At 32.9% G+C, this 26,234-nt stretch overlaps 1 protein-coding gene across 2 annotated transcripts; it reads right to left on the reverse strand.

Moving 5' to 3' along the window:
* Nucleotides 1-15,031: 15,031 nt before the first annotated feature.
* On the reverse strand, nucleotides 15,032-21,588 carry LOC110669912 (uncharacterized). Of its 2 annotated transcripts, none has more exons than XM_021831772.2 (7): nucleotides 21,146-21,588; nucleotides 20,643-20,956; nucleotides 20,094-20,279; nucleotides 19,845-19,946; nucleotides 19,672-19,746; nucleotides 19,432-19,548; nucleotides 15,032-16,567 (listed from the first exon to the last, which is right to left on the reverse strand). In XM_021831772.2, exons 1-7 carry the CDS (start codon nucleotides 21,375-21,377, stop codon nucleotides 15,278-15,280), a joined length of 2,316 nt encoding a protein of 771 aa, XP_021687464.2. In that variant the 5' UTR covers nucleotides 21,378-21,588; the 3' UTR covers nucleotides 15,032-15,277. The 2 variants fall into 2 exon arrangements, with proteins under 2 accessions (XP_021687464.2, XP_021687465.2); XM_021831773.2 differs by having other exon boundaries at nucleotides 19,675-19,746; nucleotides 21,146-21,587.
* Nucleotides 21,589-26,234: the final 4,646 nt, after the last annotated feature.

The raw sequence follows: 26,234 nt of genomic DNA on the forward strand, positions 1-26,234 counted from the left end.
TTTATCTTAGCTCCTCTTCTATATAAGGAGCTTATTGTATTTGATATTCTCAGAGTGAAATCAATAAAATCAGCTCTTCTTTAAGACTCTTATGGCTTTCTAAACAGTTTTCTTCTTTTTGAAAATCACAAATTGTATTATGTTCGTACAACTCTCCACTGATACATAAGTATACTCTGCATTTGCCTCTTTATAAGGATCCTGTGCATCAGAACATGTTTTTCCAATAATCCATTGTTATGGTCCTTTCAATCTAACTTTAATATAATGGTACAAAAGGGCACCACTTGAGGTTTATTGCCATGAAGGGCATTATCTGAACTCGCATTGCATGAGTATCATTGTATTAAGGTTAGATTAAGAAGCTCCTGGCCAGTAGTGGTATCAGAGCCTCTGGTTATGAGGGATATGAGTATAATATAATGAAGAAAGAAAAATCTTTCCCCTTGCAAAATTTACAAATCTCGAAGGGACTATTCCTTAGACTTAGGGCCATGGATTGGTATTAGTAAAGAGACTCAAAGAAAAAATCTTTTGCCAATCTATGAACTGGCTTTAGAGATTCTTAGAAAGGAAAGAGAAAGGGAGGGTAGGAAAGCTCCTCAACCACCTCCAGCAGTTCCTCTTGTCCAACCATGTATGATGATTAAACCTTCACAAAGTCAATATGATGAATACTTTTCCCCTCTACAGCTTCAAGATGATCTCCCTCAAAAAGTATCTTCATGACCTTTTGTTTAACCCACAATGGTTGAACCTAATGGCCAGCCCAAACCAATTATCCATGCAGAATAAGTCTTGAACTAGCATACCCTGAATGCCAGAGCACAAAACTCTATTTCACAAAACATTGACAGAAAAGTTGATGTGGTTGTCAACAAAACCATGCAAATGGAGTTGAAAGTAAACTCTTTGGAGAAACATTTTAACAGGATCTTTAGACCAAGATTGACTAGATTGATAAAAGACTTCAAGAAATGATCCAACAAAAAACTTTTAGTCAAGAGTTTTTCCAAAAGAAGGCAGAGCTTAAAAGGCTAAAAGCTAAAGTCATCAGAATGGAAGCTGATCTTTCTAACACAATCCTGAAGACTCTTTTTAAAGAATCATTTGTATTCTTCTCAACCAAAAGACTGAACCAACTTTCATTAATTCCAAGACCTCAACAGACTTAGTAACTTATGATCTCTTAAAAAACTTCAAATCCTTCTTAGTAAAAGTGGCTAGATAAATGACCAATTGATGATCCCGATCCTCCTCCCTAAATGACTATTCAGTCAACACAAGAAGGTTACTCAAGTTCCTCTAACCCTCTTCAAACTAAGAAGTCTCTGATTTAGACTCTGAAGCTAACTTAGCAGACATCACAAAAGTTATTCATGATGGAACCTACCAGAACTACTCGGTCTTGTAACGCACCTGCTCCAACCATTAGAGGAATTGTCCGCTTTGGCCCAACCCATCCTGAGCCTCATGGTTTTGTCCCATAGGTAGAATGGAGAACTTCCCAAGAGGTCACCCATTTTAGCATTTCTCTCAAGCGAGCACGCTTAACCTCGGAGTTCTTCCAACTCTCCAAGCCATTCCACTAAAAGGTGCTTCTAGTGATCAGTTTCTCCCATTTCAATGTATGATTCGATTCATTCTTATGCCTCGTATTCCACTATCCTAGGTAACCTCGCCATCCTAGAAGCCTACTGAGAGTTTACTCTTTTATGTCACTCCCGGCCCTCATCAGACCGCTTTCTCGGGTTGGCTCATCACAGGCCCACCAGCTTCCGCCTAGTTCATCCTCGAGCTACACATCCACTAGAAGGAGTTTGACTCTGATACTATCTATAATGCCCTTGCTCCAACCACTAAAGTAATTGTCCACTTTGGCCCATCTCATCCTGAGCCTCATGGTTTATCTCATAGGTGGAATGGAGAACTTCTCAGGAGGTCACCCATCCTAGCATTTCTCTCAAGCTAGCACACTTAGCCCCAAAATTCTTCTAACTCTCCAGGCCATTCCACCAAAAGGGGCCTCTAGTGATTAGTTTCCCTCATTTCAATGTATGATTCGATTCATTCCTGTGCCTCGCATTCAACTATCCTAGGTAGCCTTGCCATCCTAGAAGCCTACCAAGAGTTTACTCTCTTATGCCACTCCCCACCCTCATCGGACTGCTTTCCCTTGTGAGGTCATCACAAGTCTAGTTCAGCTCAAGGTTCCAATCCAACAACTACTTTAAGAACATCAGAAACTACTAATGCCACAAAACCTGTTATTAAAGTAGAAATTGCTCAACCTCATGGTGGGCCATGGTTTACTCTGGATGATATCCCTCCTTCTCAATGGAGAGAAAGAATACACCAATTTGGTGCATGGATTGATACCTAGAGATAGACCAGAGAAGATATTACAATGCCCCTTATGCTTCAGGAATTCTCAGTAAGGCTCGAGCGTACTCTTCGCTGTTGGTTCGCTTCTTTAAGTGACTTTCAACAAGCCCACTTTTTCTCCCTACCAAATGCCTCTGATGTTATTGGCTTTATCCAGAAAGAATTCCTTAGGGATGCTACAAATATCCTTACAGAAAGTAGAAAGGAATTTCACGAAAGAAAATGTTGCTCACTCAAGCCAAAAGATATTGAACGACACTACCAGAGCATGAACTTTCTTCTCCGCATACTTTCTGGAAGAGAAGATATTAACCTCAAAACCACCTACATTTCTTCTCTCCCAAAAGAGCTAGTTTTAAAAATCAATGAACAGTTAAAAGGAAGAAATTTCACAGAAACCACTATTGGAGAAATTCATCAATTCTTAATGATTGCCTTGGAAAAACTTTATGAGCAAAAGTGCAACTGGGAACTGTTTATGACAAATTCAAAAAAGCATAGAAAAATTTGTGACAAGTCCCATCTGCAAATAAAATGTAAGGAAAAGAATTGTATCAACAAAAACAAAAAGAAGTTTCACTAGAAGAAGTACAAGTATGGGAAGTGTAAGAAGAAAAAGGGAAATTTTCGCTTCTTCAGAAAGAAGACAAGTCGAAACAGGTCACCTAAGTTAGATAGGTGCTATATTTGCGGGAAAAAGGGCATTATCCTAAAGAATGCCCATAAAATCCCAAAAAGGTTGCTAAGATGATCCAGCAAATTCATTAAAGCACTCGATTAAATTTGGAGATGTAGATATCGAATCCTTATTTTTAGAACAAAGTAAAGTAGACCATGACATTGTCTTTGCATTAGAAGAACTTGTGGATATGAAGAGTCAAGCACTGAAGAATGCAGTTCTAGTGAGAAAGATAACCTTCATTTTACCAGCATCAATACATTACAATCTTGTTTCTCTGCCCAGTCTACAACTCCTAGTCCACTTGTAGAACTTCATGTTTTACCCTCTAAATACGAAAGGCCAATTTCTATCATTGGCTTCATGGATACAAGAGCTCACAGAAGCATGATGAATCCTTCCATTCTTTCAAAAGGAGATCGGATCCCTCATTTAGAATATTTCAAAGTAGCCAATGGAAAAGTTTTCAGAACTGACCTAATCACCAAAAGGCCCATTAGCATTCAATTCTTTCCAGATTGTACAATCTAGACTAAAGTAATTAGGATAGACCTTCATGGCAAAGATTTATTGATAGGATTTAATACTTATCAACAAGTTCTAAAACTTTAGATTCTTCCCAATGGTTTAAAGTTTAAGAAGTTGTTTAAGCCTTATATTATGGTTCCAAAGTTGTTCACTCTTTCAGAAGCTCCAGAAAATTTTCAGGAGTTTAGAGATCTGCTTATGCCATCATGTGTCAATTTTCATGCATATTTTCACCCTGAAAAGCCCTTATGGAAAAATCTTGAATTCTTCATTAAGCTTCCCTTCAAGCTTAATAAAGATGTTAACCTTACTAAGACTACACATCCTGGCATGACACCATCGGATCTCTGACTTGCATAAGAAGAATGCTAATAGCTATTTCAACAAGGATTCATTGAATCCACCAGATCAGAATAAGCACGCCAAGCCTTTTATATGGGAAAATAGAAAGAAAAAGTTCAGGGAAAAAAGAGGCTAGTAATTAATTATAAACCTCTGAATCATTTTTTAAGAGATGAAAAATTTCCTCTTCCAAAAATTAGCTCACTGTTTACCCATTTCCACCATGCCCACATATTTTTAAATTTGATCTGAAGGTAGTATTCTGGTAATTGAGCATAGATCTAATAGATAGGTACAAAACAATATTTTGTATTCCCAATGCTCAATGCCAATGAACTGTGATGCCATTTGGCCTAAAAATAGTACCATTATTATTTTAAAAGGCTATGGTTCGAATTTTTGAGCCCATTTTACATTCGTCCCTAATATATACAAATGACATTCTGCTCTTCTCAGAAAATGTCCAAGCTCATAGACAGCTCTTGGCCCGATTCCATGCTCTAGTTCAATAGTATGGCATTATGCTATCTGAAAAGAAAAGTCATCTGGCATAGTCCAATATAGAGTTTCTTAGCATGAAATTTAAAGATTGAAAGTACCAGCCTGGTCCACATATAGCCAAGGAATTACTCAAATTCCCAGATGAAAATCTCTTAGCCAAATAGATTCAACAGTTCTTTGATATTATCAATTACCTTAGGTACTTTATTCCCTATGCATCCAAATACACTAGTTAGCTATCAAAATGTTCAAAAAAAATGCCCTGCCTTGAGGAAAAAAACAAACTATAGCTATTAAGGCCTTGAAAAAGGTTGCTCAAGACCCTCCTCCACTCAAGATTCCCAATACTAGCAAAAGGATTCTTCAGACAGATGCTAGTGATGAATATTGGGGTGCCATAGTCCTTGAGGAACTTGATGGGAAAAAGCATATCTGTGAACATGTAAGCAAACAATTCAAAGAGTCTGAAAAGCACTACCACACCATTTACAAAGAAATCTTGGCCATTAAAAATGGAATAAAAAAGTTTGAATTCCATCTCATTGGCCACTACTTTCTAATAATAATGGACAACTCCTCTTTTCCAAAAGTGCTAGATTTAAAAGACAAGACTCTTTCGAAGCCACGACTCTTGAGACTCAAAAGCTGGTTTGACAGATATGACTACACAGTTCAGCATATAAAAGGAGATCACAACTTGATCCGTGATCTTCTCACAAGGCCCAAAACCTGTAATCTCATCACCTCAACACACTTTTTTCCCTTAATACTCATGGCTAACTCATCCAGACCCTCCAGCTCAATAACTCCCCAATTTCTCATTCCTATAATGGATACATTTCCACCAGGTTGCACTACATACATGACTTTGCTACAACTCACTGTATATGCAAGGAACCACCTATTTCACTTCCAGAACCTATCCAATGTCCTTTGCTAAAACTACACTTATTTCTAGCCATATGCTCCCTTCCTGATAGTTTTTGGTCTAAATCTTAAAGAGGATCTCCTTCTTGAAAAAAAATGGTTTTTATGGTGCATGGTTACTCTTTATGCAATCAGTATAGAAGTCCCTACAATCACATTATTCAATTGCCTATATGACATGACTAATCAGCGATATGTATGGTGGCATTTCCTTGAATGGTTCCAATCCATAACTGACTGGCGCCATGATCTAGAAAAAATCATCCTTGAGAACAATCTCAAAAAAAGGTTTCTTAAATATGTAAAGGAAATCAGATCCCTATTCATCCTTCATCGACCATTCTTCAGAAATCCTGAAGGCATGCTTTGGAATCAAAACTCAGCTTATGAATGGCAAACTTACTTCACATCTATAAAGTCTAAGCCAGTGGATTCAGTTCTTCGCAAACAATTGTCCTCAAATCTTTGTGAGATTAATAATTACTAACCCCCCGTTCGAATGACTGATTCAACTTGGATTGGTCTAAAGGCTCAACCAGAACAAGTCCCTAATTATAACATTACATTCCAAGATCCTCAAGATCCTACAGAAGATGACCCCATGCAAAATTATGAGGAGATGAACTAGGATATGTCATGTGAGGACCAGTCATGGGTCAAAAGTATGTTTGGCAAAGATATTGATTCTGATGACTCAGATTATCTCAACTTTAATCTGAGTCCAAGCTAGAACTCTTGTTAAGCTGTTCCTCAATAAAAAAAGAGCTGATACTATTTTCTTTATTAAAGTATGAGTGTCAGAACACCTAAAACACTTTGTTTTCTTTATTAAAGCCTATATGTACTACGAGCATCTGATGCTCCCTGTCCGTTTTATAAGTGTGTTGTCCCCTCAAGAATCACAAAGAGGTGTTTTATCCTAGCTCCTCTTCTATATAGAGAGCCTATTGTATTTGATATCCTCATAGTGAAATCAATAAAATCAGCTCTTTTTTAAAACTCTTATGGCTTTCTAAACAGTTTTCTTCTTTCTGAAAATCTAAAATTATATTATGCTCATACAACTCTCCACTGAGACATAAATATGCTTTGCACTTGCCTTTTTATGAGGATTCTGTGCATCAGAACATGTTAGTCTACTGATCCATTGCTATGATCCTCTCAATCTAACTTTAATATAATGGTGCAAAGGGGCACTGCTTGAGATTTGTTGCCATGAAGGGCATTGTCTGACTTCGCATTGCATGAATATCATTGTTTAAGGTTAGATTAAGAGGCTCCCAGCCAGTAGTGGTATGATTAAACCATTGTATTCACTAGATAAAAATTCTCTTTTTAGGCCAGATTGTTTTTCTATCTTGGCATTAGGCTTTAAAAAAAAAAATACAATATTTGCATTATTGATACACTTGTATTATATAGATGTTTTTAAGCACATTCGTATACTATTTTATAGCATGTAGGAAAGCAATCTCATGCATAGTCATTAATTTCATTAACTTTTTTTATTTCCATTGACAAACTCTAAATTCCCTGTTTTCTACATCATTTCAGGTGTTTGGATGAAAAATATAGGAGTACAAAAGAAATCTTGAAAAAACACAAAGGGAAGAGAAGTGTTGCTGATACACTTTACACGGGTCATGTAAGCAAAGACACAGACCCGTGTAACCTGCTGCCAAAGGAAAGCTGAGAAAGACAAGGAAGAAATGCAGTACACGGGCCGTGTACTCAAACCCATGTAAATCATAGCAACCCGTGTAAGTCTCTACCTGGCTAGATTTGAAGAATTCTCTGAAGAATAAAAGTACACGGGCCGTGTACTTAGACCCATGTAACCTCCTGCGCCTCGTGTAATCTTCTGTGACATCACGAGATGCAAACCTTTAGAACTCCAGTTAGTTACAAGGCCCTGGGCCGTGTAGTGATACACGGGTTGTGTATCAATCGATAGCCAGCTTCCTGATTTCGCTCCAGCTGCAGTTTTTTACAGAGAAAATAGACTCCTAACGCCTTAGGGACTCTGAAAACCTAACCCTAGGCCATTTAATATAAATAGAAGCTACAAATAACAGAAACGGGAGAAGACAAGGGAAATCCCAGAGCCGTATAATCATTTTCTCACAGCCATCTAGAAGAGCAGGAGATTAGTATCAAGGAAGGAGCCTTCAGCCAAATTTCCACAAGATCAAAGCTACAGATCCTCTCTGGTTCTTTCGTTCTATTTCTTTTAGAGGATTTTTATTGTCCCTTACTTTATTGTTATCATGTTTGCTGAACTCACCATGAGTGAGTAATTGTCATATTCTGGAATTAAGAGAGTAATGCTTGTAATCATTATTATGGACAAACATTAAGTTTTATTTATTGGATTTGAGATATGTACCTTGATTTAATTTCTTGTGATCTTAATGCATGCTATGTGTTGGTACCCACTTAGTATTGATTACATATATTAATTGAAAGACTGAAATGTGAAGATTAATATTAGAAAATCAAGATTTTGAACCTATAAAATCTGACCTAGAGATAGGCTGATGACTTTTGTAGAGTTCCAAAATTAGTCAAAGATCTTAAAGGGTTTTAATTAATTTAATCGCCATGAAAGTAGGGTTTAGGTAAATTAAAACACATCTTAAATACCTTGAGAGAGGACTTAGGATTAATTTCCATCAAGGCAAATGATTCTCAATCCAGTAAATAGACAAGATTACATCCATAGTAAGATTAAAGTGTGAAATATTAATTCCGAAATTATTTTAAAATAGACTATTCCATTTTAAATTTATCCTATTTTTTTTTTATTCTAGCATTTAAAATAGACAAGTTTTATTCCTTCATTTTATTCGACAGCTTAGACAATCAAATTCACTGTGTAATTTGGTATTTACTAATTAAATTCCTTGTGGGACGATACTCTATTCACTATTTTATTACTTGTTCGCGATTCATGCACCTGCGGGAGTTATAAAACCAGCAAACAATTATCAAAATTCATTGATGAAGAGTCACATGAAGGTGTTGCAACATAATAGAGACCCATATCAACCCCTTATAAAACTCAAAATCAGAGTCTAAAATTAGAAAATCAGCTTACAGTCCACTTTTCAAAATCGCCTATAGCAAAACCATCCACAGTAATTTTGCCTTAGCAAAACCACTGCCATCCTCGATGCACACAATCAGAGAAATCCTCCCAAACCACCCATTCAGCATTGTCGAGCACCCCTATGGAGTTGATGCAGAGGCTTTTTCTTGCTTGTAACCTTAGGCCTTTTTATAATGTAACTTTGGCCCCCTTATGGAGTAATTTTATAGTAAATTCGCTATTTCATGTACGTATATTACATGGAATGACAATCCAATTAAAGAATGATAATTACGTTAAAAAAGTATTTATTTTTTTTAAAAGAAAAAACTATTTTGAACATGTGCACATAACTGCATTTTGTGAGACCCATTATCACTCATTTGACATTTTATTATTGGTTTGTCATTCCACGTTTGCAAACCTACATGGAATTATGGGGTTAGGATATAATTTCTCCCCCTTAGGACCTTTTAATGAATATTAGTTTGATATTTAATAAAAAAAAAAATCCAGATCTAAGGTTTCCAACAAGTTGAAATACCCTCAATGCCCTTCATTATTTTTCAAGGCAATATATATATATATTTTTTCTCTATTTCACTTACTTTCTCCTACACCCCTCCAATTGCCTTATTGATTTTCCTTTTATTAGGAAAAAAACTAATATGTTAAATCAATATATGGTTGTAAACACAACAAAGTAAAAATAAAAATAAACTTTTTCTATACAATTTTATTTTTTCTACACATCTTGAACAAAGTATCTAATTTGCATCCATAACTTTGGTTTATGGATTCTTGCATTACTATTTTCTTGATGACACACTGTGTTTTACAAGGCATTTTTAATCCCTGCATGAAACGGTGCCCTTTTTATTCAGAATGTTGCAGTTTTGATAGTCCTTTTATATAGGCATAAATGAATCGATGCATTTTGTTCAAAACGTTGCAGTTTTGAAGCACACTTTTTGTACATTAATGATAATTATTATATAAAAATAATTTAGTATCAATTTTTTTTACCATTAATTATTCATAAATTAAAAAAAAAACATGCTTGAAAATTTTCAATTGATAAAAAAAATATAATATTAAATTATTTATAATATATTGAATAATATGTGTATAAAGTATATAGTAAATAGTATATATTCCAATCAATTTGTGAGTATATATATATAATTGTGTGTGTTGTGTTTTTTTAGTTGGTTACCAATACACACACAAACATGAAACAGAAAAACACATATCTTTTGATAAAATTATGATAATTTTATCAAATCATATTAAATTTTATATTCCACGCATATGCTGTCCGCAATTAATGTGGAATCTCGAAGTACCAATCCAACCACCTGAAAGTGGATAGACACTTCAATCCAGCAGGCTAAAATTATATATATATACCAATACACGCACAAACATGAAAAAAAAAATACATATCTTTTGATAAAATTATGATAATTTTATCAAAACATATTAATTTTATATTCTACGCACATATTGTCTATAATTAATGTGAAATTTCAATATACCAATCAACCAACTGAAAGTGGATAGACACTTCAATCCAATAGGCTAAAATTATATATATATTATATTAAATGAGTATGATACATCAAATATTATATCTTATAGCATATATAGTACAAAGATTTTATTTAATTTGTGAGTATACAATATGTAACGCATACTATATACTTTTGAAACACATAGTACATCAAATATTAAGTATTGTATAGTTTATATTATACAGATTCCATTTAATTTGTAAGTATAAGGTATATAACATATGTTATATAATTTGTGAGACATAGTGCATCAAAAAATAGGTTTAAGTTTTGTATACTATATGGTACATAGATTTAGAGATGGTAACAGAGTGGTCATGAAAATTACCTATTCGAATCTGTTTAATATTATTAATATTCGAATTCATCCCAAATTCATTTAAAATTTATTCTTAGTTACTCAAACCCCTCTTAAAACTGATTATTATTATTATTTACAAAATATTCAAACTGATTTAAATTTATAGATTTTAATTAATAATTTACATAAAAAATTTTAATAATAACTTATATTTTATAATTTAATAATCCTATAAAATATTTAAAGTTTATTTATTTAAAATATAATATATAAAAAATTATAAATATTATTAAAATATATATTTTATATTTAATTAATTATTTTATATAAATGGATTTAGATAACGGGTATCCAACTTGCAAAACTCAAACCCATTACAGGTATTATTAATCAAATTATAACTCATTCCAACCTGATTATATACTACTCAAATTCATTTTATTGGGGTTCAATTGGATCAAGTACCTGATTCGTTGCCATCCTACATAGATCCCATTTAATTTGTGAGTATATAGTATATAATACCATATACTTTGTGAGACACATAGTATATCAAACATTAAGTTTTGTATAGTATATAGTGCATAGCTTCCATATAATTTGTGAATATATAGTATATAACATATATTTTTAATTTTGCATAGTATATAGTATTAATTTTTTAATATATATATATTAAATTTAATTTATAAATTTACTATTTATTATTATTATATAATATATATTTATTTATATTAGAATTTAAAAAAAAAATCAATTTTTGTATGGAAAAGACATTGCGATGGCATTAATAGGGAAAGCTCTGCTATGATGGAATGCACGTGGCGTGGAAGAAGAGGATAATTCACAAGACAATAGGGAAATAGATGAAGAAGTAGGGAGTAAAGGGATGAAGATTTAACATGGCAAATAAATTTTATTTATATGTGCACAAAAAGTAGTTAAATTTATATTGAAATTTGTAATATGCTTTTTAAAGTTATTACAAATAAAACTGAGTATTTGGTTCAAATTGAATCAAACTGAATAGAATCATTAAAATTGAATTAATCGAATCATTATATTTTAGAAATTGAATAAAATGAAAATGAATTAAAAATTAAATTGAATCAAATCCCTCTATTTGGATTTTGTTTAGTTTGAAGCAATCATTTTTTGAGTTTTGATGAATTTTTTAATTTAGACTTAAATTTCAAGTTATTTGATATGATTTTAACATTAATTTGAACCTAATAACCATTAATCAATGAAATTAAATAATTTATATATATATAATTACACATAATTCATACTTTCCCATAAAATAAATTAATTTAAAAATCAATAAAGTAATTCGATTTAGTTTTGTTTGACCGATTTTTTCTCTCTAAAATCGAACCGAACTGAAATAATTAAAATTCTTAAAATATAAAATCAAACCGAATTAAATTATCTTAAAAATCAAATCAAATTACTAAATTAAAGTGATTTTATTCGATTTATTCAATTCAAACTAAATAATACTTACCCTTAATTATAAATGCATTAAAAAAATTTCAAATTCAAAATTTAATTCTCTCCTAAAAATATATCAATGGGCAATATTGTCAGACAACATATTTTTTTTAAAATAAATTTATAAAAATATCTCCATTCATTCACATTTATTATGAATTAACTTGATTGGAGAATCATTTCTGTTATTCAAAATAGAACTAATTAGTCGTTTTGTTAACATCTCTATTAGCCAAATGGGAAAATTCAGAAATGCCCTTTTATTTTTCCCCCAATGCCCGATTCAGGTCTCAAATCACTGATACAGCCGCATTTCTGTCCCAAATTGAAAGCCAAAAGCATCAATCTCCTCTCTTGCCTTGGTTCCCAAATCATGGAATTGTACGAAATTTTAATCAGCTTTAATACCCGACCCATAAACAGATGCGATAATGCTTCTGCTAGGTAAGTAGCTTGTTTGAGCAAATCGAGAATCCAGGTTCTGCAGTAAATTTCGATCAGCTTTAATGCTGCTTAGGATGGAAATGAAGTGAAAGAGATGATGCGAAGGTTCTCTGGTTGAGGAGAAGCATCGAACTTGGATCTGTAATTAGTGGAGGCGGAGGAGTATGGAGAAGGAGCAAGGTATAATGATATGCAAGGTGCCGACTAACTATATTATAAACCATACTTTGCAAACTCTGCTTGTAGTTTCCTTCGTGGCTGTGCATAGATCTTCCTTCAATTGCAATAGATTGATGCTTTTTGTCAAATAATTAAGGAGCAAAAGAAGCACCAACAAACTGTCAAATATAACAGTTTCCTAGAATTAGATTCTGGAAAATTTCATTCCTGAAGATTTTCCCATGAGCCCATTACACTTCCCACTCTTGTCCCAGTTGAAAGATTCTTTGATGATGCAGCACAAACTGCATGTGCATACACAATTTCTAGGGATAAGATAACAATTTGATTCTTTTTCTTTTCAATTAATAGAAAAAAGCTAGTAAAGTGAATAGTAAATGAGTAGGCTCTAATGCTCGATTGAAGGAAGGAGGTGGGTATTGAGTTTGGATGCTGGATGTCCTCGGTAAGAATTTGGCTTGGATGGTCTCGGCAGGAATTGGGGGATTTCATGGGTAAGAATATGTGCTAGGGAAAGGAATGGAGTTTTCTGTTAGCCGAACCTAAAAAATTAATTAAATATAAAAAATATATATATTTTTCTAATAATATTTGTAATTTTATATATTATATTTTAAATAAATAAAATTTAAATATTTTATAAAAATATTAAATTAATATAAATTATTAATAAAATATATTAATTTTGAAGAAAATAATAATTGACTTTGAAATATATTAAAATATTTAAAAATAAATTTTAAATTTAAATATTAAATATATTAATAGGTTCGAATTTAAATAAGATAATTTTTACGAATAGCTATTTGTTGCATTTCCAGCATAATCCCTCATCTTCATAATTTATTTTTTTGATACATGTTTGAAACATCCTTTGATCCGTTAGATTTTATGTTTTAGTTGCCTAAAATTGGACAAGAAATGCATAAAAATTTTTCAGATGGTAAAATATTGATCAGAATTACTAAAACGTCCATTGTGAGAAGCCCGAAAATTTAAAGAAATATATGAGAATAATTTGTATAATACAACTAAGCAAAGGCAGAGCCAGGGAATTTTTTTTTAGGCTAATTATAATACACCATATATATATATATATATATATATATATATGCAAAATAGAGTATAAAATATATAGTAAATAAAAATATTATAAAATATTAAATTAAACATTTTTTTATTAATTAAAAATTATAATAAATATAAATATTACAGTGTAACTTTATTATATAAATTATATAATTCAAAAAATAAAAAAAATTGATATTAAAATATTATACAAATTCTTGCACAAAATTCATAAATTCAAAAGTAAAAAATAAATAAATATAAACACCAAATGTATAGATTATATGATACAAGTGAATAAGATTAAAAAAAATAATCATCAAAATTAAAGAGCAAAAAATTAGAGATTTGTAAAACAATTAAATTTATATATTAAAAATATATATATTTAAATTGATTTATTTAAAATTTACTTAAGTATTAAGACCACTAATTTTATCTACTTGTATATATATATAAATAGAATAATTTTTTAATTTGAATAAAATAAATAAATAAAAAACTAAATGAGTAGGAAGATAAAAAAAAAATTATATATTTTACCCATAAAATGAGAGAAAGAGCAAAGATAAAATTTAAAAAAAAAATCTCATCTAATTCTAGATTATGTGATAGGAAATTATTAGGTTAGCTTAAATTTAATTTTCAAATAATAATTGCCAATCAAATTTTAATTTGTAGATTTAAAAGTTTGAGTAATTAATTTTTTATTGAATTTTTGTATTTATTTAATGAAAATCAAGTAATTTTAATATTTTAATTTAAATTATAATATATAAATTATAAATTATTAGGGTCAATAAAAGATTTGAAAGGTCAATTAACAAAAAATAAAACTTTATTGCACTTATTTATTTTTTTATAAATATTTTTGAAAAACTATTAAAAAATTTTAGAGATCAATTAATAAAAAATTAAAATTAATATACCTATTAAAAAATTTTAAAAAATATTTGAAGGGGAAAATAATTAAATTAAACTAAATAAAATATTTTTAAAAAAATACACATACAATATAAGAAAAATGGTTGAAATATGAGGTTACAAAAATTACTTATTACAACTTGGACTTGAGTTTCCTGCTAAAGTAAAATTTGATAATGCAGGATTTGGTAGCTTTAGTAGCTAAGGGCAACTCCGGCTGGCGAGGGCTCGGAAGGGGCTACATTATGCTCCTGTTCATTCTGAAGACTTGATGGCTAACTCTTCAACCAACCAACCACTGCTGCAAGAAACAGGAATAAAAGACTAATTTTCCTCATTTTCAACCACAAATTCTCTAATTTTGATAATTTTTTACAGGTTTAAAGTCCTATTCAACTACTTTTCTAGCCAATTTCTTTTGAAATTTACTACTACTAAACAAATAAAATGTGAAATACAAAACCTGTAAATAGAAACCCAGAAATATAAACTAGAAAGAAGCATCATTTCAAAGAGTTTTCCTTCGGTTGCTTGTGATTTGCTTAAATAAAAACCCCAGATCAAAATCATACAATCCATCCACACAAAAAGCCCACTTCAAAGAGAAGGAAAACAATGATCATAGCAAAAAAGAAAACGACAATGACAATAAACTTAGATGCATTCCCAGTCAGCATCATGCAGATACATAATCTTGGTGTTCGATTGGTAGTCAGAAGAAGACCTAAATGTCAAATATCTAAAGCTAATACTACCCAGATAACAACATATTTGTAATACTAACTGCAAAAGCTCAATATGCATCACCAGTACAAACTCGCCATCAAGCTATAACTAAATTCTCAGCGCGGTGCAACATACATCTGAGTTGAGTCATATTGAGGATAAGTAGGCTGGGGAGACAAGGTTTTCCCATACCCAACTGGTGCACTCCCTGGAGCCGCTCCATATGCACCTGACTGAGGAACTGACTGATCATAACTTGGTTGAGTTGCTGTTGGCTGAGCATAAGCCTGCTGGCCACTTGGTGGTGCACTATAGGTTGCCCCAGGGACACTGCCATAAGCAGGATCTTGAGTCGCTTGATACCCATAACCTGCATTGTTTGAAGCTGGCTGTTCTGGATAACCTTGTTGTGAAGATGGGTATGATCCATAACCACCAGTTGGACCTTGCACGTAGCCAGTTGACTGTTGTCCACCAGGCTGACCATAAGATGGAACTGGCTGGCTACCTTGCTGTGGATAGCCGGGGCCAGAAGTAGGCATTGCCTGATTGTACCCCTCAGCTCCTGATGCAGATCCATATGAAGGATACGATTGCTGCATTGGCCCACTTGATGCATAAGGATACTGCTGTTGAGGTGGCACATTTGGACCATATGATTGACTGGATTGAACGGGACCTTGATAAGGCATATCACCAGGTTGACTAGGCCTAGGAGGGCCATATGATTGGGGAGGTGGTCCCTGCGATGGCATGCCATATGATGGTTGCTTTCCATACTGCTGCTGGGCCCCATAGCCTGGTTGATTGCTGGCTTGTGGATACATTGGTTGGGAACCTCCATGTCCATAAGGATGCTGCATTGGAGCATGATTGTCATACTTTGGTTCATCATATCCATGCCCATAGCTCTGCTGAGAAGGTACCGCCTGGGAATAAGGAGCTTGATGCCCATAATCTGGACCATGTGGCTGCCCATAATTATAATTTACCTGTGATGGGGGATGGGACATGGCAGGGGTAGGGGATGGGCCAGGAGCATGCCCAGAAACAGGAGTAGAAATTGGGCCAGACACTGGGTGATCAGATACATGGCCTCCCTGGCCACCATAGTAGTCATAAACTCCACCATGCGGAACTGGCCCCTGCATGGTGGGAGGTCTTTGCTCCCAACCAGAACCAAAGTTACCTCTTGGGCCCATTTGTTGGGGAGGATAACCACCATAACTTGGAGGTGGATACTGTGAACTTTGAGAAGGATAAGGTCCTCGGTGATGATAATCATAAGGACTTGGCTGTGATGAATGAGGGCCTCGCGGACCCCAATTTGATGGACCAGTGGATCCACGGGGTCGATAGGAATGCTGCTGGTTGAAACTGCCGGAGTAAGGTGATGACCTCACAGTCTACCCAAGGCAAATTACAAAAATAAAGTTAGTAAGAAGCAATTATCCAATAAAAAGGAATTATTAAAAAAATTAAAAGAAACAATACGAGTAAGGCACAGTAGCTGCTTAAATTCAAAAAACATGTCTCCTTTTCCAAAGCAAACACCTGGGTAAAACCCTGACAATAATAACATGCAAGGCATGTAACGCATACAAAATTAGCCATAAGAATTGAAAACAGAAAACATAAATAAAAATAAAAAAAAGGGATAAACATTGCTTCAATTATAAAATTAATCATCAACATCATAACAGTTAGCAACTAAACAATGGAAAACAATCTTATAAAATTAAAACTCATGCTAATAACTAACAACATGTACAAGACAGCATCCCATCCTTTAGACCTTTCTTAAAGTAAAACAAGAAACAGAATGATAGCGGGACACTACTCCTGTTCAATCATTGGAGGATAACAAGTCTCTGGGCCAAAATCCTGGAACATTAAGATGCAATAAACTTACCATGTGATACATGCTTGAATTATTTTCTTCAACTGACAGTCATAATTTAAAGAACTAAAAGGCCAAACAGAGAAGGATGCAGGTCAAGCAAAATGGGACAGTGGAAAAAACATAGAGAAATAATGGAACTTTAAATAGGTCAGGTCACACATGACACATGTATATATGCTCTGAAAGTCGTGCTTCCTAACAACTGGCAAGATTCGCATTTTAATAATATAAGAGAATACTTGTCCATAAATTTAAATTTTCACAAATCATTATGAAAACACAAAGCGCTGCCATAAACTTATGCATTCCGAATGACAGCCTATAGGCCCTTCTATGTAGCTTCCCCTTTTTGAATTTACACAATACACATAATAATCCTGTTCAGCCCAGAACAATATGAATTCCCAACACAAACATGTTAAAGCATCCATCTCTCATCTAGTGAAGAAAAGCCTACATATGTTACCGTACCCAGAGTTCATCAGGAAGTGAATCCACATGTCTACATTCAGACTACAATTTAATACATGAAATTTGCAGAAACTTACAAACCAAAAGAATGGGGCAAAATGAACTGCAGAAACAATCATGTTGGACTGCAAAACTGTTGCAAACATTATAATCTCAAGTTCAATTCTGCACTGCCACGATGACCAACACATAATTGCATAAAAGGTAAACTCAAAACTGAAAATCCATAAAAGGGAAACATTTAGAATTTCAGGAGGAGCCTTTGAAGTTGAAAATTTGTTGAAAATTTATCAGAGTTAATAGGACACCAATGCTTCAAGAGTCAAGATCTTCATCATAACCAAATGCCCGTCCTAAATCATTCGTGCATGCTAACTCATCAACACATCACGTTACTCCATTTAGGAAAACTAGCATGTTACAAAGGCAACAAAACATATTCTTGTACTGATCTTAACTTGGTAATTGCGCCTTTATTGCAACTTTGCAGCAAGCCCAATACATGTCATAGAAGATGTACCACATTCTTCATATGTTCAGCACAGGAATAGATATGAATTAATATATGTATTAGTCTGAAAATGACTTCATACACTATGACTTCACCACGAATTATACTTCTTCCAACATATGTCTCATGCATAGAAGGGGCACTAAAGAGCACTAAGGTTAACACAATACAGTCTCACTGAATGATTTTTAACTTTCAAGTCTCAAAGCAATCTTACCAACTATTAACATCCAGCAATTGCGAGATTTAATGCCTGATATCTCTCTTCAGTGGATGAAAGTGAATGGTGGTTGTCTATGGCTACACCAAGAAAGCAATGCTGACCCCATGGGAAAGGCAAAAGCCAAATCTGCATTTTTAAAGTCAACCAATTCGAAATCGGCACCTTCATCATAAATAAATCGAGGCAACCGACATCTTGGATTGCATATATGATCTTCCTAAGAGCATTCAAGTGACCTTGGAATGGATCATTCATCAATACCACAAATTCCCACGTATCAAGTAATTAGCTCTAATTCCCACAGAAAACTATGACATAACCTTCCCTCAAATGGACAAAAAGGTGCTACACATGCAAACAAAACAAATCATGATCTACAACCGCATGTAGCTTGGCAAAGCCAGAGATATAGTCCATCATCTCATTGATCCAGTCAAACAAGATTTGCACAGAAAACATTAATTGGAATCACAATAGGCAATTGCTAGAATCCGACTTCAGAAACAAAAGAATGTAAAAGGTCTTACATTCTAAAGGAATTTCTACATATTTGCATTTCCTCTTCAATTTGCTCTTAAAGATGATGCCAATCATATTAAATATTTAAAAAAGGATTTGCTTTCTGCATTCACCCGCATAAATTATACACCTAACATCATTGTTAAACAAGCACCACTAAGTTGATCACTTTTATGCCATATCCATCCTTTTTAACAAAAGTATATTCAATGAGATGCCACTAATCAAAGTAAAACTATGAATAACAAGGTGCTGAAAGCAAAGCACACATTCATAACATGTTGCCAACTTGAAACACTAATGGCGTATGAGTACAGCCCATGAGATCCTACACATGCATTGACCAAGGAATTAAAGAAAATCATATATGGAACATCAAAATTCACCACTCAATCACTAGCAAATATCCAATATCGCATTTTGGATTATTCAATTCTTAATTTCACATTACTAGAGGGTCTCACAATGGATTAAAACAGATAGCGATAACCATTCAGCAAAATTTATCAACATAAAAATTAATTGAGGAATACAATTAGAAACTACTCAAATATTAACCAATATAGCTATCAAATAGATGCAATTACAACTGAAAGGAACTAGGCCTCAATTGTGCTTAAACTAAGAAACGTAAATAACAAACCTGATTCATAACATCCTTTATCATTTCTCTAGCCATCTCAATTTGCTTTCTATCACCAGTCACTCTCACTGTCCTTTCTTTGGAACCATCCCCTTCTGGAAGATGTTGAGGTATCAACTAAATGAAAATAGGCTTGTCAGTTATATCCTAAGATGAACATTTTCTAAACAATGTTACCGACTACAATCATGGCCTAGTCTATATGAAAATAAATTTCAATCCAAGGCCAACGACATCAACTACCTGAATGCGTGCTCCCGATTTGGCTTGGAGAGCTTTAATGGTGTCCCCACCTCTGCCTATGATCAGACCAACCTGGCACAAGGAGTGATTACATAAGTATGTTTAAAAAATATCAAATAAGCATTTACTGTAATAACCATGCATAGTCAGCTATAAATGTAAACAACAACCTTCTCATTTGGAACTTGCATCTCAAGTTGTTCTCCCACTCCACCTGTCTGTGCACTAGGTAGGCCCCTAGCTACAAGGGAGGGGGAACCACCAGCATCAGCCTGCAATAATCATGCTTATGTTACGGAATGATAGAAAATCAGCATCATAATCTCCAAATCAACTCATAGCATGTTAAAGAAAAGAAAAAGAAAACTGGAAAAAAACACAAGGAAGTTGTACTTAGGAAATAAAATTAATTCAGCTACCTCTGCTATGACAGCACTAATGAGCTTCTCAGCCTTCTTTATACTACTTAAAGTCCCTATTATTTCTACTGGCCTTGTTGTGGATTGAGGATTAGCATCAGCATCCCTTGTGATTTGAATTTTTGCCCCAGAATTATACTGCAGGTAACGAATAGTATCTCCACCCTTTCCAATAAGAACCCCAACCTGCAAAACAGTATTTACGCAACATATCTGTCAAAGGCTTTCTGGAAAAAACAAGTTCCACAAAGAATCCAATCATCAAAATAGCAAATAGAAACAGCAAAATGGCTGCACTGGGATCACAGTAATGTGATTGCCACAATATATTCTGCATACGTTATACAATTGGTTATATATTTTGTTAGCGGCAATATCAATCATTTCTGTTATGCACTGTGGTACAATTACGGCTACCATTTCCTAACCTAAAAATATGTCAAAGTCAATTGATCCCAGTAAGACTTTACAGCATCACCTTCAAAATCCCTTCTAATAATTCACTTTCCTGAAGACTTTAATTATCATTTTGGGGCTATTTTAGCGCACCTTATCATTGGGAACCTCCATTTTGCGTGAGGTAGTTTGAGCGTCAGATGCAGGATCCTCGTCCTCCTCAGAATGTTTCTCAGTTTCCTCTTTTTCCTCAGCATCATCTGTCTTCGAATCCTCAACAGAAGCCTGTTGGGTATTAACAGTGTCATGACCATCTGCAGCGAATTCTTCTTTAACTGTTGTTTCAGGAACCCCCTCAGACGGAGGAAGAGCAGCATCCTCTGCTTTCTCATTCTCAACACCTGGCTCTTCAACGCTCTCCTTTGCGTGTTCCTCTGACTTCGCTCCTTCAAAACCGTTTTCGCTAGCTAATTACCAACAAAAACTGATTATTAGACCAATATTCAAGCACTAAAATACAAAGCATCTTCTCATGATAATGATAAAACCCATATTAAAAAATTTTATTTAAATACCTAATGAACAAACAAAAGACAACGAACATGAAGGGGGAAAATCCCACAAAACCATTACACCGGAACAAGCAATGCAATTACCTAGACCATCGGGTTTACTCTCATCGACCCTTAGCCGCTTGGCATCTGGCGAATCTCCATCAACCACATCATCAGCTTTCTTATCTGCATCGGGCTCAGCGCTCAGGTCAGCTTCCTGTTCGGGATTGGTCTCAGTGGGATGAGGAGCTTCAGGCTCTAAATCTTCAAGCTTGCGCTTGTGATCAGAGGGGACGGGACTAGCCGCCGGAGCAACAACTTCTTCCTCCGCCATTGGGATCAAGGAGACTCCAAAACTAACCCTAGGTAAGCTAACTTGAGACCAGAAAGAGCAAATACAAGGGTTTAGTGGTGCTATTGAGTGTATGAAGGCTGCGAAGAAGGGTTTTACTAGTGATCTACAGAGAGAGAAGGAACGATACAAGAGGAGACAGGAAATTGTATCCGAATCAATCCTATAGAGAAAGGGTTTAAGGCCTTTTAAATTAAGAGAGAGAAGAAGAGATTAGATTGAAATGGCAGATATTTTTGCTTCGGATTCGGGTGACCCAGAACTCTATTAGGGTTTGGTTGTTGTAGGGCTCCTTTGTGGACAATAATGGGTCTCGAGCCTTGGGCCTAGTTGACAATGATGGGTCTCGAGCATCTGCCCTATTGCTGGGTCTGGCAGGTTTTTCACTTGCCGTTAGGGGCGTCCATGGAGTTATAATCGAATGATGGGGATGGGACTAGGAGGAAGAGTTGAGACAACTGTGAAGACTGTTAAAGGGACTAATTCTTAGAAATTAAGAAAGATTGAAGATAAAAAAAAAAAAAAATTATTGAAGTTAATTTAATATTTTTATTTAATATTAATATGCTTAATATTAAGAAAAAATCTTTTACAAGAAGGTTGACTAGAGATTTCTTGTAAATCAAATTGAACTATAGAAATTTTATTGTTTTGATTAGAGTAAATTCAATTTGATTTAATTTTCACTTAGTAATTATAAAAATTATCAATTTTCAGTTCAATTATCTTTAATTAAGTAATAGAACTAATTAAAAAAATCAAATTTTTATTAATTAATATATTAATTATAATTTTATTAATAATATATTATATATAATTATAATTTTTATAATTTTATAATGATAATTTAACTTATAATTATTTTTTTATTAATATTAAATTATATTTATTATTTTTTACCAATAAAAAATTATAGATATATTTTTATTAATAATTAATTAATTCATAATATTAATATATATTTTATTTTTTCGATTAATTCTGTTATAATCGATAACCGATTAAATATTTTTTGTTTCAATGAAATTTAATTTTCTCTCAATTTTGGCTTTATTCGGTTAATATTTTTCGAGTCAATTAAAAATTAGTTCAGTTAACCAAATCCTCACTCTACCTATAATGATCTGAAATCCATATAACTTAATCATGTAACATATTAAAATACTTGAATTAATATAGTTAGAAAATAATATAAGTAATTTATTAATCAGTTCAATCTTTTATTAAATACAAAATTATACTAGTTACCATTAAAATATAAATTAATAATTAATAATCATTTAAAAATAAAAATTTGTTTCAATTTTAATATACATGATATTCAAAATTTTAATGTCAATTTAAATTCCATTTAACATTGTCACGATTGGGCCAAATTAGCACTAGGACTTAAATCAGCATACGGCGGCCGAAGTCGTAATAAGCCTAACTATTTCTAGCCCAAACATAAAGCTAAAAAATGTAGTCTAATTTTAAAAAAATAAACAGATAAAGTCCGGTCATAAATTAAACTATCCAATGGGGGGCATTAAACTCATTCGACTTGTAAACACAAAAATATTATAATCTGCGGAGCTCAACTTATCCTCACAATCTTCAATACAGATAATTAATCAGATAGGAGCTCAGCTCCCAAGATCCATAGAAAATAAGTATCTCAAACATCCAAGCATATCTACATAAATAAGTTTACAACTCCAAAAGATTAAATTATTACAACTCCAAATAAGATTAATACACTACTAGTGCATGTGAAGTTCTAAAATTTGAAATAAGAGAAATAAAAACACAATTAAGATTTTCTGATAAACGTGCGAAAAAGAAAGCAAGTTATTCTTAATAAGTCTACCTGTCACCTAAGGAAAAATAGTTAAACGAGGGGTGAGCGTTTGACTCATAGAGTGAGATATTAATTTTAAATACAATTTCTATAACTATCTAAATCTAATGCATTCCTATATATGAAAATGCAGCATACACATATTATTTCAAAATAAATCAAACAATATTCGCATAAAAGATAATTTAAAGTACTCACACACTCATGTATCACATTAACATATATATATATATATATATATATATATATATATATATATATATATATATATGGTAGCTGATCCCCTATACAGCTCTCTTAATTTCAATACCTGTCAGCGAGGTCAACTCAAGGCCGTACTCACTTCAACTTATCCATATCTAAGGATCAGATCCTAACGAGTCAAACTCCAACCTTGACTACCGGTCCTACCCATATCTATATCCACACCGCACACGTGCCAACACACACACACATCTCCAAATTACTTTAAGGTGACATCTATAATAATTTCATCAATAAAATAAGTAACACAAGAGCATGCTTAGCATTTAACTCTCTCTCTCTCTCTCTCTCTCTCTCTCTCTCTCTCTCTCTCTCTCTCTCTCTCTATATATATATATATATATATATATAAGTAAGTGAATGCATGAGCATGCCTTGAATATATAACAATAATATTGAAATTATAAATAAAATCGATATTTATTCACAGAACAACCGAAGGTCACTGAGGTGGCTGGACAGAGGAGAAAGGTTGGCCCAAATCACCTAAATAATTATATTCATGAATCTATCAATATTAAATAAAAATAATAATTCAAAGAGTTAAAGACATTCTAAGTAAAAAAAAAATAATAATTTAAAGAGTTAAAGATATTCTAAGTTTATGCTAAAAATCTGACAGAGTTAAAGATATTATAAGTTTATGCTAAAAATCTGACAGAGTTTTCCTATACTTAGTACCTACTCAATCTGTAAAGTAACTCAAACAACACTTTCTAATCCAATGGCCTCAAGCCCACACTACAACAATATCATATTGCCCTTCCTGGGCTCGCCAAACCAACCAAAACTCAAATAACTACACAATTCAGTTATAAAGCTTAAAACTAGCATTTTGCAAAAAACCATCCAAACTAACCCCAAAAATTCTATAACCATGCCCCGTAGTCCTTAGTGATGTTATTATACTATTACAAAAGGAATTATAATTTTCTGGCCACCCACGAATCTTTTATGAATTTTTTTCTAAACCTAGCATTGGGCAAAAAGGACAATTTGGAGTTTGGATTTATTTACGCCAATTCTGACACTTGGAACGCGTTCAAGGGTGTCTAAAAATAGTAGAAAGCACTATAATATTGACCCACTTATAAAGTGGGTCCAACAGTCTGCTTGTCTGGCTAGAAAATACAGTCTCATTCCCCAGCAAAATTTCCCGAAACGAGAATACCTACGTGAATCCCATAATACCAGGAGTTATAATATAATTTTTATTTGATTAAAAAGTCCCATTAAAGACTCGAAAAATTACTATTAAGTTTGTGGGACTCACCAAATTTTCAATGCCGAAAAAATTCCAAATTGGTGTCGTTGCAAATCTCTCCATGAGTAGAGTGTGCTGGTGGTCTTGGAATCTTAGTGGGGTTCATAGTTCGAGAAAAATCTAGCCAAAAGTCAAAATAAGCTAAAACTTTCCAAACTTGATTCACACAAAATGCCTAATGAAAATCGGTGAAATAGGTGTCTATGTGAAGTTCTCAATGAGTAGAACACGTAGAGAACTGGATCCGGTCCGATTAGTGGCTAGATTGGCCGAAATCGACCAACGAAGTCAAATCGGCGAGTTTTGAAAGGGAGAGACTTTTGGGTATTTTCTGGCACACTGGAGGGGGCAGTGTGGGTAGGGGAGGCTGGTCGGAGGTGCGCCAGTGAAGGGGGAGGCTAAGGGAAGGGTTGGCTGACAGTGGGGAAGGGAGGAGATAGAGAAAAAGAAGAGAGAAGAGAGGTAGAGGTAACGCGTGCTGCAAGAAAAGGGAGGGGAAAAAGAAGGCTGATACGATTCCACCGGTCTGATCCGAGACTCAAAACGAGGCACGAAAATTTTGAAAAAAAATTACCAAAAACTCAAAAAAATTTATGGAGTCCCAATATACTTTTAAACTTGCCACGTGGTCCTTAAATTAACTTTTAAAAATCATTAAAATTAATTGCATCAAAAAATAAAAATCCGATTTTAAAAATCTAAAAAATTCAAATTAAATACAATAATATTTAATACATTAAAATATCATAATTTACACATAAAATAATTATTTAAAAATTCGGTGTGTTACAAACATAGTTAATTAAATTTTATCACTAATAGGAAAATCAATATATCTTAATTTGTACAAACATCATTGAATTTGTAAGTATATTGGTTTCATTTGATATTGACAATAATAACAAATTCTTATTAATCACATTCAAGTGCAACTATCCTCATAAAAATGATATTGTGACATACAAAAATTCAAAAAATTTAAATATCTATGACATAAAAAATTCAGCAAATTTTAAAAATTTATAAATAGATTTTATCCATTAAAAAAAGACACATAAAAATATAGTAAAAAGAAAAAAAATAACATTATAAATCAAAGTTAATTAAGCTTAAATTTATTTGTACAAAAATAGATTTTTAAATGTAAAAGATATCCATTACTAATATTTTAAAATATATATACATATATATATAGCTACAACTTTATAACAAATAAAATATTTTGTCTTTAATTTTATACCTATTGATATAAAGACAAATTTTTTGTTTAATTAAATAGTTAATTTTTAATAATAATAATAATAATAATTTTATAATTTAATATTATAGTATGTAAAAATTTAGATGATTAAAAACAAAAATTAGTATAAGTAAATTCAGTGTTTAATATTGTTTATTGATTTTATTGTAATAATTAAACTAAATAATTTTTTATTAATTGTTAATACTTACAAAATTAAAAATATGGAAT

This window comes from Hevea brasiliensis, chromosome 16, assembly GCF_030052815.1.
Source record: "Hevea brasiliensis isolate MT/VB/25A 57/8 chromosome 16, ASM3005281v1, whole genome shotgun sequence".
Taxonomy (NCBI): domain Eukaryota; kingdom Viridiplantae; phylum Streptophyta; class Magnoliopsida; order Malpighiales; family Euphorbiaceae; genus Hevea; species Hevea brasiliensis.

Excerpts from the sequence above, each read along its gene's own strand:
- LOC110669912 (XM_021831772.2), bottom strand. The coding sequence starts at position 21,377 with ATGGCGGAGGAAGAAGTTGTTGCTCCGGCGGCTAGTCCCGTCCCCTCT. Across the intron at positions 20,957-21,145 it reads GAGTAAACCCGATGGTCTAG|CTAGCGAAAACGGTTTTGAA; the intron begins GTAATTGCATTG and ends GTTGGTAATTAG. Across the intron at positions 19,747-19,844 it reads TGCAAGTTCCAAATGAGAAG|GTTGGTCTGATCATAGGCAG; the intron begins GTTGTTGTTTAC and ends TCCTTGTGCCAG.